This window comes from Rhinolophus ferrumequinum, chromosome X (genome assembly GCF_004115265.2).
Source record: "Rhinolophus ferrumequinum isolate MPI-CBG mRhiFer1 chromosome X, mRhiFer1_v1.p, whole genome shotgun sequence".
Classification (NCBI taxonomy): domain Eukaryota; kingdom Metazoa; phylum Chordata; class Mammalia; order Chiroptera; family Rhinolophidae; genus Rhinolophus; species Rhinolophus ferrumequinum.
In genome coordinates this window covers 88,380,033-88,392,034 of record NC_046284.1, presented here as the reverse complement: position 1 = coordinate 88,392,034, position 12,002 = coordinate 88,380,033, and the positions used below count along the sequence as shown (strand labels likewise).

General features: G+C 36.8%; 1 protein-coding gene across 1 annotated transcript; it reads right to left on the bottom strand.

Annotated features, from left to right (window-relative positions):
- Positions 1-5,025: 5,025 nt before the first annotated feature.
- Positions 5,026-6,907, bottom strand: LOC117027912 (protein FAM133B-like). The gene is made up of 2 exons (XM_033116023.1): positions 6,205-6,907; positions 5,026-6,042 (listed from the first exon to the last, which is right to left on the bottom strand). Exons 1-2 carry the CDS (start codon positions 6,830-6,832, stop codon positions 5,948-5,950), a joined length of 723 nt encoding a protein of 240 aa, XP_032971914.1. The 5' UTR covers positions 6,833-6,907; the 3' UTR covers positions 5,026-5,947.
- Between the last annotated feature and the right edge of the window lie 5,095 nt (positions 6,908-12,002).

The window sequence follows — 12,002 nt, the reverse complement described above, 5'->3', positions numbered from 1 at the left end:
TCTCAAAGTCACCTCCTCAGAGAGGTGCCCCATCATCCCTCTGTTTTAAATAGCACCCATTCTTCACTCTCTAGTTCCTCACTTAAGTTTGTTTTTTTTCTACACTATTCATTCACTACCTACAATTATATTGATTTCATCATCGTCTTTTCACCACAATGTGGGGTAGGGACCTTATCTGTTTTTTTTTCCTCAGTACTTACACATGATAGGTGTTCAATAAATATTTTTGAAAAAATAAATAAATGAATCTGGATCACTTGACCCTCTTCTTGTCTGGTCTCCTTGATCTGGCACATAATGGAGAGGGGTCTCCGGTCACATGGCTGAGTTCTTCACACAGTGCTGCTGCTCTGGGGGTCTTACCTCTACCCATGGCTTTCAGTTCTTCCAGCACTGGTCTTCAGCAGGAGTTCCTGAACACAGTCTGTTTTATAATATGCTACTTTCTCTGCCTCGTGGTGTTAGCAAAGTGGTAAACATAGGGAAGACCTCACTTTTTTTTATTCTCAACACTATCAAACAATGTTGATCAGACTTTTCTGAAGGCCCAGGCATAAGGAGGAAAAATAAGAACTGAAATATTTCATGTATCTGTCACTGTGATCCAAAGGAAAATATCTTAAGTCCTTTGTTATGGTCTGACTGGGTTCCCCCAAATCCATATGTTCAAGTCCTAAACCCCAATACCTCACAGAGTGATTGCATTTAGAGATAAAGCTTTAAACATGGAATTAAGTTAAGTGAGATCATTATGGTAGGCTCTAATTCAAGATGACTGAGATTAGGACACAGGAACAGAGGGGTGACCATGTGACAGCACAGGGAGAAAGCAGTCATCTATAAGTCAAGGAGAGAGTCCTCAGAAGGAATAGCCCTGCCCAGCTGACACCTTGATGTAGGACTTCGAGCTTTCAGAAGAGTGAAAAAATAAATTTCTGTTGTTTAAGCCATCTAGTTTGCGGTGATTTGTCATGGAAGCCTGAGCAAACTAATACACCCTTCAAATAAAGAGAAACCCCAGTTCCTGGCCTCTCAGGGACACATTCCAGTTCCTGGCCATCTTTCTCTGTTCTCAGGTCTGTCCTTCTGAAAGAAAAGCTTCTTCAACTGCACCTGTACATGCTGCACCTGTACTGTGTGAATTTCCATCCCTTTTAGAGGCCCTGCCAGGCGTTTGATCTTGACTTTGGATTCATCCCCTGCCCCTACCATGTGTTCTCTAGGACATTATAATGTGCAGCAGCACACTTCTGTTTTTTTCCAATAAAATTTTATTTATGGTCACTAGAATTCAAATTGTGTATAATTTTCATGTGTCACAAAATATTCTTCTTTTGATATTTTTCATCCATTTAAAAATGTAAAAACTTTTTTTTAACTTACTAGCTGTACAAAAAAAAACAGACAGCAACCAGATTTGACCTGTGGGCAGTAGCTTGCTGATCTTGAACTAAGCTATCAATTAAGTATAAAAGTAGAACATGCTTATTTTCAGACACAGAAGAACTGACTCAGAAGGATGACCTACACACCCTTTCCTAGGAAGTTACTTGATGATGTACCCTAGCAAAATAGGGAGTAAACCGAATGATAGAAAAGTTAGAATTCAGGAAAGAGAAGACCCTGCCCAAGAGTACAGTGAAGGGATGCCATTAGGCAGCTGGCCTAGACAGCAAAACATCAGACTGGGGCATTAGAGGAGAAGGCACCAAAAGCAAGGTTTCTGGGGTGGTGGTAGAAATAGGGCCACAGAGTGTGGTACTGTCCTTGAAAATATGGAGGAACTTAAGAGGGCAATAAAGGCAATGAAAAAGTTGTAAAGTAATTAGAAAACACCAAAAAATTTAAAACAGTAAAAGAGCTGAAATATAATTACCCTATATTAGTTGGCTGTAAGTAATAATTATATAGTCATAACAGTGCAATACTCACAACTGATTTTCAACGTTGAGAATCAAGGTATGGAGAAAATACGTAAAATTATAAAAGACCATAAATAAACCTTGACATTACAAAAGTTAAAGTATGCTGGCCTGTATAATATGGAAGCCATTAATTAACTACTGAAATTTAAATGTTAGTTAATTAAAATGACATGAAATTAAAAAATTCAGTTCTTCATAATCTGGGGAATCACTGCATAAATTCTGTAAATGTGTAACCACTATACACCTGAAACTAATATAATATTGCATATCAGCTGTAATTGAAAAATAAAAAAATTTTGAAAAGAAAAAAAAAATTCAGTTCTTCAGTCACACTAGCCACAATTCAAGTGCTCAATATCACTTGTGTCCAGGGGCTACCATCTTGGACAGCACAGATATGGAATATTTCCACTAATGCAGAAAGTTCCATCAGAGAGCACTAGAGAATTTGGGAAGTAAATAGAGAGGTTCAAGGTACTAACTGACTCGGTAAGGAGTCAGGAGATGTATAAGCAAGAAACCAAAGTGTAAGCATATTGTTTACAAAGTCACCCAAGTAACTGACAGAAGCACTAAAACTGAAGATTTAATTATAACGGGAAGAGGATGGAGATGAGGGTGTTCTCAAGTGAGCCAAATCCTCATCTCTTGTTCTCTGAGGTTAATGTCTGAAATTGACAAAGAAAGAAGAGCGTGAATACAGTGTATAGAAATCACAAGAAGGAGTAAAAACAGAGAGCTAAGTTGAAAGCTGTGATCAGGTCAGAGTGGAGAATGTGGCAGCAGGGGAGCTGCTTTACCCTTAGCCTCCCTTACCTATATCATCCCAGCTTCCCCAACTGTCTGTCCTTCCTCAAGGAAGCATTCCCCATCCCTCAGACTAAGCTATTCCCTCCTCTGCTAGCACAGTATTCTGTACATATCTCTATAGGAACTTACCATATTTCATTATAATTATGTTTATAAGCACATGCTCATGTGCCTTTTCAAGTCCTTGTCCTTAGAAGGGCCCATGTTTGGTTTAATGCTCTGGTGTCACCCTTTCAAAATTTTTAATAATCCAAGAATGAGGGCCCCATGTTTTCATTTTGAACTGGACCCTGCAACTTACACGACTGTCCTGTTTATAAGTTTGGCTCCTAATTGGACTGTCAGCTCTTGGAAAGCAGGAATGGAACATTTTTGAAATTTATATCCCAATGAACCAGTATAGGGCCCTCAGTAAAGGGCTGTTTGCCTAACAGATGCTTATACTTGTGAGGGCTATAATTTTATACTCTAAGATCCAAGAACATAATTCATCTTTCAGAAAAGCTATGATTTGTGCTATGCCAGAAGTCAAACACCAACTATAAAATATCTCTGACCCTCTCTGGTGCCTGAAATGCCATAATAACAGTTTTATTCTTTTTTTCTATCATGTCGGTTTATATTTTTTGATATTTTTTTATTTTTCAATTACAGTTAACATACAATATTATATTAGTTTCAGGAGTGATCACCCCAATAAATCTAGTACGCATGACACCATACATAGTAATTACAATATTATTGACTATATTCCTCATGCTATACTTTATATCCCCATGACTATTTTGAAACTACTAATTTGTACTTCTTAATCCCTTCAATTTTTTCACCCATGCCCCTGAACCACCCTCTCATCTGGCAACAATCAGAATGTTCTCTGTAACTATGAGTTTGTTTCTGTTTTGTTTGTTTGTTTATTTTGTTTTCCAGATTCCCCATATAAGTGAGATCACATGGCATCTTTCTCTGTGTGACCTTTTCCACTCAGCACAATACCTTCTAGGTCCATCCATGTCACTACAGATAGCAAGATTTCATTCTTTTTCATGGCTCAGTAATGTTCCATTGTACATATGTACCATCTCTTCTTTATCCATTCATCAACTGATAGACACCCAGGTTGTCTCCATATCTTGGCCATTGTAAACAATGGTGCAATGAACATATGGATGCACGTGTCCCTTCAAATTAGTGTTTTGGGTTTTTTCAAATTAACACCTAGAAGTGGGATTACTGGGTCCTTCTTTATTTCTTGTTATAGCCTTTGTTTTAAAGTCTATTTTGTCTGGTATAAGTATTGTTACCCTAGCTTTTCTTTCGTTTTTCATTTCCATTTTCATCAAATATCTTTTTCCATTCCTTTATTCTCAGTCTGTGTGTGTCTTTTGATATGAAGTGAGTCTCTTGTAGACAGCATATGTAAGGGTTCTGTTTCTTTATCCATTCAGCCACCCTGTGTCTTTTGATTGGAGCACTTAATCCATTTACATCGAAAGTAATTGTTCATAGATATGTAGTTACTGCCATTTTATTATTCATATTTTCACTTTTTTTCTACTTCTTCTCCTTCTTAAAAAATTCCCTTTAACATTTCTTGTAATATTGTTCGGTGGTGATGAACTTTTTCAGTTTTTTATTTTCTGGGAGGCTCTTTATCTTTCCTTTGATTCTTTTTTTTTTTTTAAGTAAAATAGGTATTTATTCAGCCTCTTGTCATGCCAAAATGTTTTGTGCATATATCACTATAATTAGCACACCCTCTGTAACAGGCAAAATTGTACATCAAATTATATGTCATGTTACCTGATTGTATAAAAATGTAAAGTGAAAATGATTTATCAATTCCTTATAACATTACTAGTAAACAATTCAGCAGGAGATATGAGGCACAAAATCTTAGTAAAATGACAGAAAGCGCAATAATGTAATTCTTATTTAAGTTTAACTTGTCATAATTTGTTATGATATACAAAGACAAACTTTTAAAACGTTATATTTACTAAGATTCTGGCAACAGCTTTATGTAACAAGACACAACATACCAGGCCTGCCTCTGAACTTGTTTATGGTAAATAAGTTGCAGCTTCAATATGAAGCTGTTCCAAAAAAAAAAACAAACAAACAAACAAAAAAAAACCCAAAAAGGCAAAAACCTGCTTTTCACATGCTAAGGTTATCTTGGCAAGAATGCCATTAAATGCAGTAAGGAATTTAAGATAGCAAGAATAAAACATTAACAAAAGCTAAACATTACAGCCTAAACAAAATTCATACAAAAAATAACTATTACTGGTTACATAAAATTTTCTTGACTGGTTACAACTTAACAGTATAAAACATGCATTTTAAGAATCTTCAGCTATCAAGTTCAAAAAAGTACCAGTGTCTATTTGAAATGACTCCTCTCCAAAGCCAAAGTGTAGTCAAAATTAATTCAAATGTTTTAACACATTCTAATGCTAAAAATCATTCAGTATTATTGAAGTGGAGGTAAATCCCAGAGCTTCTGGGGCTTTCTCCTGCTGCAGAGGCTATACCTCTGGTTTACTCAAGGCAGCATCCGACAGGGTCCAAGGATGTCACTAAGCTCAATAAAAGGCAAGACTGCTGTACCCAGCTCTTACCTCCCTGTGAAGCATGGCTACTGTGTCTGCAAAAACAGGATGTGTGAGGATAAAAGGCACGCTATTCTGCTAGCTAAAGAAATAGCAAACCAGCCCCCCAACCCTAAAAGCTCCTTCCCCAGGTAAGTATACAAGGGAAAAAACATTAAAATACACTTATCTACAGAGTAAGGATTTTCAAATATCAATGTAATCCCTACTTCAAAAATGTTAACTAGTCATCTAGTCATATCTGATGATATCTTAATGATATATCCAGATTCAATATCTGACGATTTATCATTACATTACTTCTAGTCAAAAATATTAACTTTATTCCCAAATATGAACCACTAGTACGACTGCAGTGTATTATCTCCCAGAGTTATTAAGCAATGGAAGAGAAAAAGACAGATATTCAAGCAGCAGGCAACTATTATGGCCCTTTCACACAGCGGCATCTGAATGGCTACTGAATAGTCCAGGAATAATTCTAAAAACAAGAAAATTCATGCATTTTAGTAAATATGCCATAATTTTCACAGTTGAAATCTCCTCAGACATTGCACTTTCTTTATAAGAGAATCCTGATTTTTCTTAATGTTACGATGAGCTAGGACTTGAACTAGCAGTCTTCTTTTTCTTTTTCTTACTGTGTTTCTTATGCTTCTTTTTCTTTCTTGTTTTTTCCTCACTGCCGAATATCACTACGGTCACCTTCGAAGTGCCCCCTTGGGAAGCCATGCACTGACGCCAGCGCCTAAGCCACCCTTCAAAGCAATTTTGGAACTCTTTTTCTGGAATGGCCATCAGAGTTGTCGTCGTATTACCCTTGATGTCCTGAATGTCATCAAAATGTCTTCCTTTCAATATTTCCTTTATCTCCTCAATATAATCTGATTCTGATGACTCAGACGATATATGTTTATCTTCAGGATACATCTTTCTCTTTTTGCCGAGTCCTTTAATGTCCTTTTCTCTCTCAGTTGCATCCTTTGACTTCTTTTTCTTTTTAAAGCTATCCTTACTGTCTGATTCAGTGTGTGACATGGAGCTTTCAGAAGATTTATGGGAACGGTTCTTCTTTTTCTTTTTCCTTTTTCCTTGTTTCTTATCCTCATCTTCAGAATCTGAAGAACTGCTGGAAGAATCAGAGCTTGATGAAGAAGAAGATGAATACCTACCAGATTTCTTCTTTTCTTTTTTCTTTCTCTGTCTTTTTTTGGATGAGCTCTCACTTCCATTTAATAATTTCTCTCGGTGTCTTTCTAGTTCTTTCTTCCAGTTCTCATTCATTTTTTCTTCAAATTCAGCCAATGCCTTGGAGCCTTTCTTTTTCTTTTCTAGTTGTTCTTTCACTTCTTCCCAGGTAGGCCTTGGTCGATTCAGATAATCTTGGATCGTTGGCCCTGAAGACTGGATTGGACCCCTTGATCTGGCCATTGCTATTGGGTTCATATAGGCCACCCGATTGTCCCGCTTCCCCATAGTGCTGGACTGAGCGCACAATCTGGTACCGAGGGAGACCAGGCCAGTGGAGCGGCCGAAACGGGCCCACACAGGTCCTTCTGTCGACTCCTCCTTTGATTCTTAAATGATAGCTTTTCTGGGTAGAATAATTTTGGTTGTGGGTCCTTGCTTTTCATCACTTTAAATATTTTGTGCCAATCTCTTCTGGCCTGTAAAATTGCTGTTGAGAAATCAGGCGACAGTCTTAAGGGAGCTCCCTTCTAAGTAACTAACTGCCTTTCTTTTTTTTTTTATTTTTATTTATTGGGGTGACAATTGTTAGTAAAATTACATAGATTTCAGGTGTACAATTCTGCATTACATCATCTATAAATCCCATTGTGTGTTCACCACCCGGAGTCAGTTCTCCTTCCATCACCATATATTTGATCCCCCTTACCCTCATCTCCCACCCCCACCCCTCTTACCCTCTGGTAACCACTAAACTATTGTCTGTGTCTATGAGTTTTTGTTTCTCATTTGTTTGTCTTGTTCTTTTGTTGTTTTTGGTTTATATACCACATATCAGTGAAATCATATGGTTCTCTGCTGTTTCTGTCTGACTTGTTTCGCTAAGCATTATACTCTCAAGATCCATCCATGTTGTCACAAATGTTCCTACATCATCTTTTCTTACCGCTGAATAATATTCCATTGTGTCTATATGCCACAACTTCTTTATCCATTCATCTATGGAAGGACATTTTCGTTGTTTCCATGTTTTGGCCACCGTAAACAAAGCTGCAATGAACATTGGAGCACATGTGTCTTTATGTGTAGATGTTTTCATTCAGATTTTTTGGGTAGATACCCAGGAGAGGGATTGATGGGTCATATGGTAATTCTATTCGTAATTTTTTGAGGAACCTCCACACTGCCTTCCATAAAGGCTGCACCGGTCTGCATTCCCACCAACAGTGTATGAGGGTTCCTTTTTCTCCACAGCCTTTCCAAAACTTGTTACTATTTGTCTTGTTGATGATATCTCATTGTGGTTTTTATTTGCATTTCTCTGATGATTAGTGATGTTGAGCATTTTTTCATATGTCTATTTGCCATTTCTATGTCCTCTTTGGAGAAATGTCTCCTCAGGTCCTCTGCCCATTTTTCAATTGGGTTGTTTGTTTTTTTTGTTGTTGACTTTCATGAGTTCCTTGTGTATTTTGGATATTAGCCCCTTATCGAAGGCACTGTTTGCAAAAATCTTCTCCCATTCAGTTGGTTGCCTCTTTATTTTGTCGATGGTTTCTTTTGCTGTGTAGAAGCTTTAAGTTTCATATAGTCCCATTAGTTTATTTTAGCTTTTACTTCCATTGCCTTTGGAGTCAAATTCAAAAAATGCTCTTTGAACCCAAGGTCCATAAGTGTAGTACCTATGTTTTCTTCTATGCAGTGTATTGTGTCAGGTCTTATGCTTAAGTCTTTGCTCCATTTTGAATTAATTTTGGTACATGGTGACAGATAGCAGTCCAGTTTCATTCTTTTGCTCGTGGCTTTCCAATTCTCCCAGCACCATTTATTGAAGAGGCTGTCTTTCCTCCATTGTATGTTTTTAGCTTCCTTGTCAAAAATTATCTGTCCATATTCATCTGGTTTTATTTCTGGATTCTCAATTCTATTCCATTGGTCTATGTGTCTGTTTTTCTGCCAATACCATGCTGTTTTGATTATTGTAGCCCTGTAGTACAAGCTAAAGTCAGGGAGTGTGATACCTCCAGTATTGTTGTTTTTTCTTAAAATTGCTTTGGCTACTCGACGTCTTTTGCGGTTCCAAACAAATCTGATGATTTTTTGTTCTATATCTTTAAAAAATGCCATTGGGATTTTGATGGGGATTGCATTAAATCTGTATATTGCTTTGGGTAATATAGCCATTTTAACTATCTTGATTCTTCCAATTCATGAGCACGGAATGTCTTTCCATTTCTTTGCATCTTCTTCAATTTCTTTCAAAAATGTCTTATAGTTTTCAGCATATAGGTACTTCACATCCTTGGTTAAGTTTATTCCTAGGTATTTTATTCTTTTTGCTGCAATTGCAAAAGGAATTGTTTTTTGTGTTTCTTTTTCTGAGATTTCATTGTTAGTATATAGAAAAGCAATGGACTTTTGTACGTTGATTTTGTAGCCAGCAACTTTACTATATTCGTTGATTGTTTCTAATAGCTTTTTGATGGAGTCTATAGGGTTTTCTATATATAGCATCATGTCATCTGCAAAGAGTGATAATTTAACTTCTTCATTCCCAATGTGGATGCCTTTTATTTCTTTCTCTTGCCTGATTGCTCTGGCAAGGACTTTCAACACTATGTTGAAAAGCAGAGGTGATAGGGGACAGCCCTGTCGTGTTCCTGAACGTAGAGCAAAGGGCTTCAGTTTTTCACCATTAATTATGAGATTAGCTGAGGGCTTGTCGTATATGGCCTTTATTATGTTAAGGTTTTTTCCTTCTATACCTATTTTATTAAGTGTTTTAATCATAAATGGATGTTGTATCTTGTCAAATGCTTTTTCTGCATCATTTGATATAATCATATGATTTTTGTCCTTTATTTTGTTTATGTGATGTATCACATTGATGGATTTGCGGATGTTGAACCATCCTTGTGCCCCGGGGATGAACCCCACTTGGTTGTGATGAATGACTTTTTTTTTTCTTCCTGCTATGAGATTATTTCTGATCATCACATTTTTTTAAGACTTCATTTTTCAGAGAAGTTTTAGGTTCACTGCAAAATTGAGAAAAAGGTACAAAGATTTCCCATATACCTCTGTCCCCACACGCATAGCCTCCTTGCTCCATGATCAACATCCTTCACCAGAGAGTACATTTGTTAGAACTGACGAAACTGCACTGATACCTCATAATCACCTAAAGTTTATGGTTTATCTTAGGTGATTATCATATTTTAAGAGATACAAACTGGAGTATAGCCAGAGATGAAACACCAAAGAGGTGATAGAAACCAAATAACTTGAGGATTAGTTTAAGAAATTAATTTATCCTAAAGAATAGAAGGTTCATGGGATACATGTTGTCATATTAATATACTTTGAAGATCTTTAAACCAAAAGGAAGATTGCATTTTTCTTTATGGTCCCAAGTGGCAGAACTGAGGTCACTGAAGTAGCTCTGAATACACAGACTTTGCCTATTTGTAAGGAAGAGCTGTTTTTTTGTTTTGTTTTGTTTTGTTTTTTAATTTATTGGGGTGACAATTGTTAGTAAAATTACATAGATTTCAGGTGTACAATTCTGTATCACATCATCTATAAATTACATTGTGTGTTCACCACCCAGAGTCAGTTCTCCTTCCATCACCATATATTTGATCCCCCTTACCCTCATCTCCCACCCCCCCAACCCCCTTACCCTCTGGTAACCACTAAATTACGTTCCCCAGATTAATTTTCAAAACCCCGTGGCCATCTTGTGGTTACTAATTGTTTTCTAATCCACTCACCTTCCCCCTTACCCCCACCCCCCCCCCGCCCATCTAGCAACCCTCAGTTTTTCCTCTTTGTCTCCAAAACCGTTTCTGATTAGTTCATTCACTTATTCTTTTCTTTAGATTCCGCATATAAGTGAGATCATATGGTACTTATCTTTCTCTGTCTGACTTATTTCACTTAACATAATGTTCTCTAGGTCCATCCATGTTGTTGCAAATGGTAAGATTTCTTTCTTCTCTATGGCTGCGTAGTACTCCATTGTATAAATATACCACAGTTTCTTAATCCAGTCATCTACCGATGGGCATTTCGGTTGTTTCCATGTCTTAGCTATTGTGTATAGTGCTGCAATAAACATAGGAGGCATAAAGATTTTTGAATTGGAGTTTTGGATTTCTCCGGATACCTAGGAGTGGAATTACTGGATCATAGGGTAGTTCTATTTTCAGATTTTTGAGATACCTCCATACTGTTTTCCATAGTGGCTGCACCAATCTGCAATCCCACCAACAGTTCACAAGCATTCCCTTTTCTCCACATCCACGCCAGCACTTGTTGTTTGTTGATTTATTGATGATAGCCATTTTGACTGGGGTGAGGTGGTATCACATTGTGCTTTTTATTTGCATTTCTCTGATGGTTAGTGAGGTTGAGCATTTCTTCATATGTCTGTTTGTCATCTGTAAGTCTTTTTTAGAAAAATGTCTCTTCAAGTCCTCTGCCCATTTTTTAATTGGATCGTTTGTTTTTTTGGAGTTGAGTTGAGTGAGTTTTTCATAGATTTGTGATATTAATCCCTTATCAGATATATCATTGGCAAATATCTTTTCCCATTCAGTAGGATCCCTTTTTGTTTCATTGATGGTTTCCTTTGCTGTGAAAAAACTTTTTAGTTTGATGTAATCCCACATGTTTATTTTTTCTCTTACTTCCCTCGAGCGAGGGTGTATATCAGTAAAAATCTTACTCCGGGTAATGTCTGAGAAGTTTCTTCCTATATTTTCTTCTAGGTATTTTATGGTTTCAGATCTCATATTTAAGTCTTTAAGCCATTTTGAATTTATTTTTGTATATGGTGTAAGAAGGTGATCCAGCTTCATTGTTTTGCATGTGTCTGTCCAGGTTTCCCAGCACCATTTATTGAATAGACTGTCTTTACCCCATCGTACATTCTTGCTTCCATTGTCGTAGGTTAAATGGCCATATAGGCATGGATTTATTTCTGGACTCTCCATTCTGTTCCATTGATCTATGTGTCTGTTTTTATGCCAGTACCATGCTGTTTTGATTACTGTAGCCTTGTAGTATAATTTGAGTCAGGTATTGTTAAACCTCCCACTTTGTTCTTATTTCTCAAGATTGCCTTGGCTATTCAGGGTCTTTTATGGTCCCATATAAATTTTAGGATTGTATGTTCTATTTCTGTGAAAAACGTCGTTGGTAGTTTGATAGGAATTGCGTTGAATATGTATATTGCCTTAGGCAGTATGGACATTTTAACTATATTAATTCTTCCTATCCATGAACATGATATGTGTTTCCATCTATTTATATCTTCCTTCATTCCTTTCTTCAGTGTCTTATAATTTTCTGAGTACAGATCTTTTACTTCTTTGGTTAAATTTATTCCCAGGTATTTTATAGTCTTTGGGGCAATTGTAAATGGGATTGTTTTTTTAATTTCTCCTTCTGATGT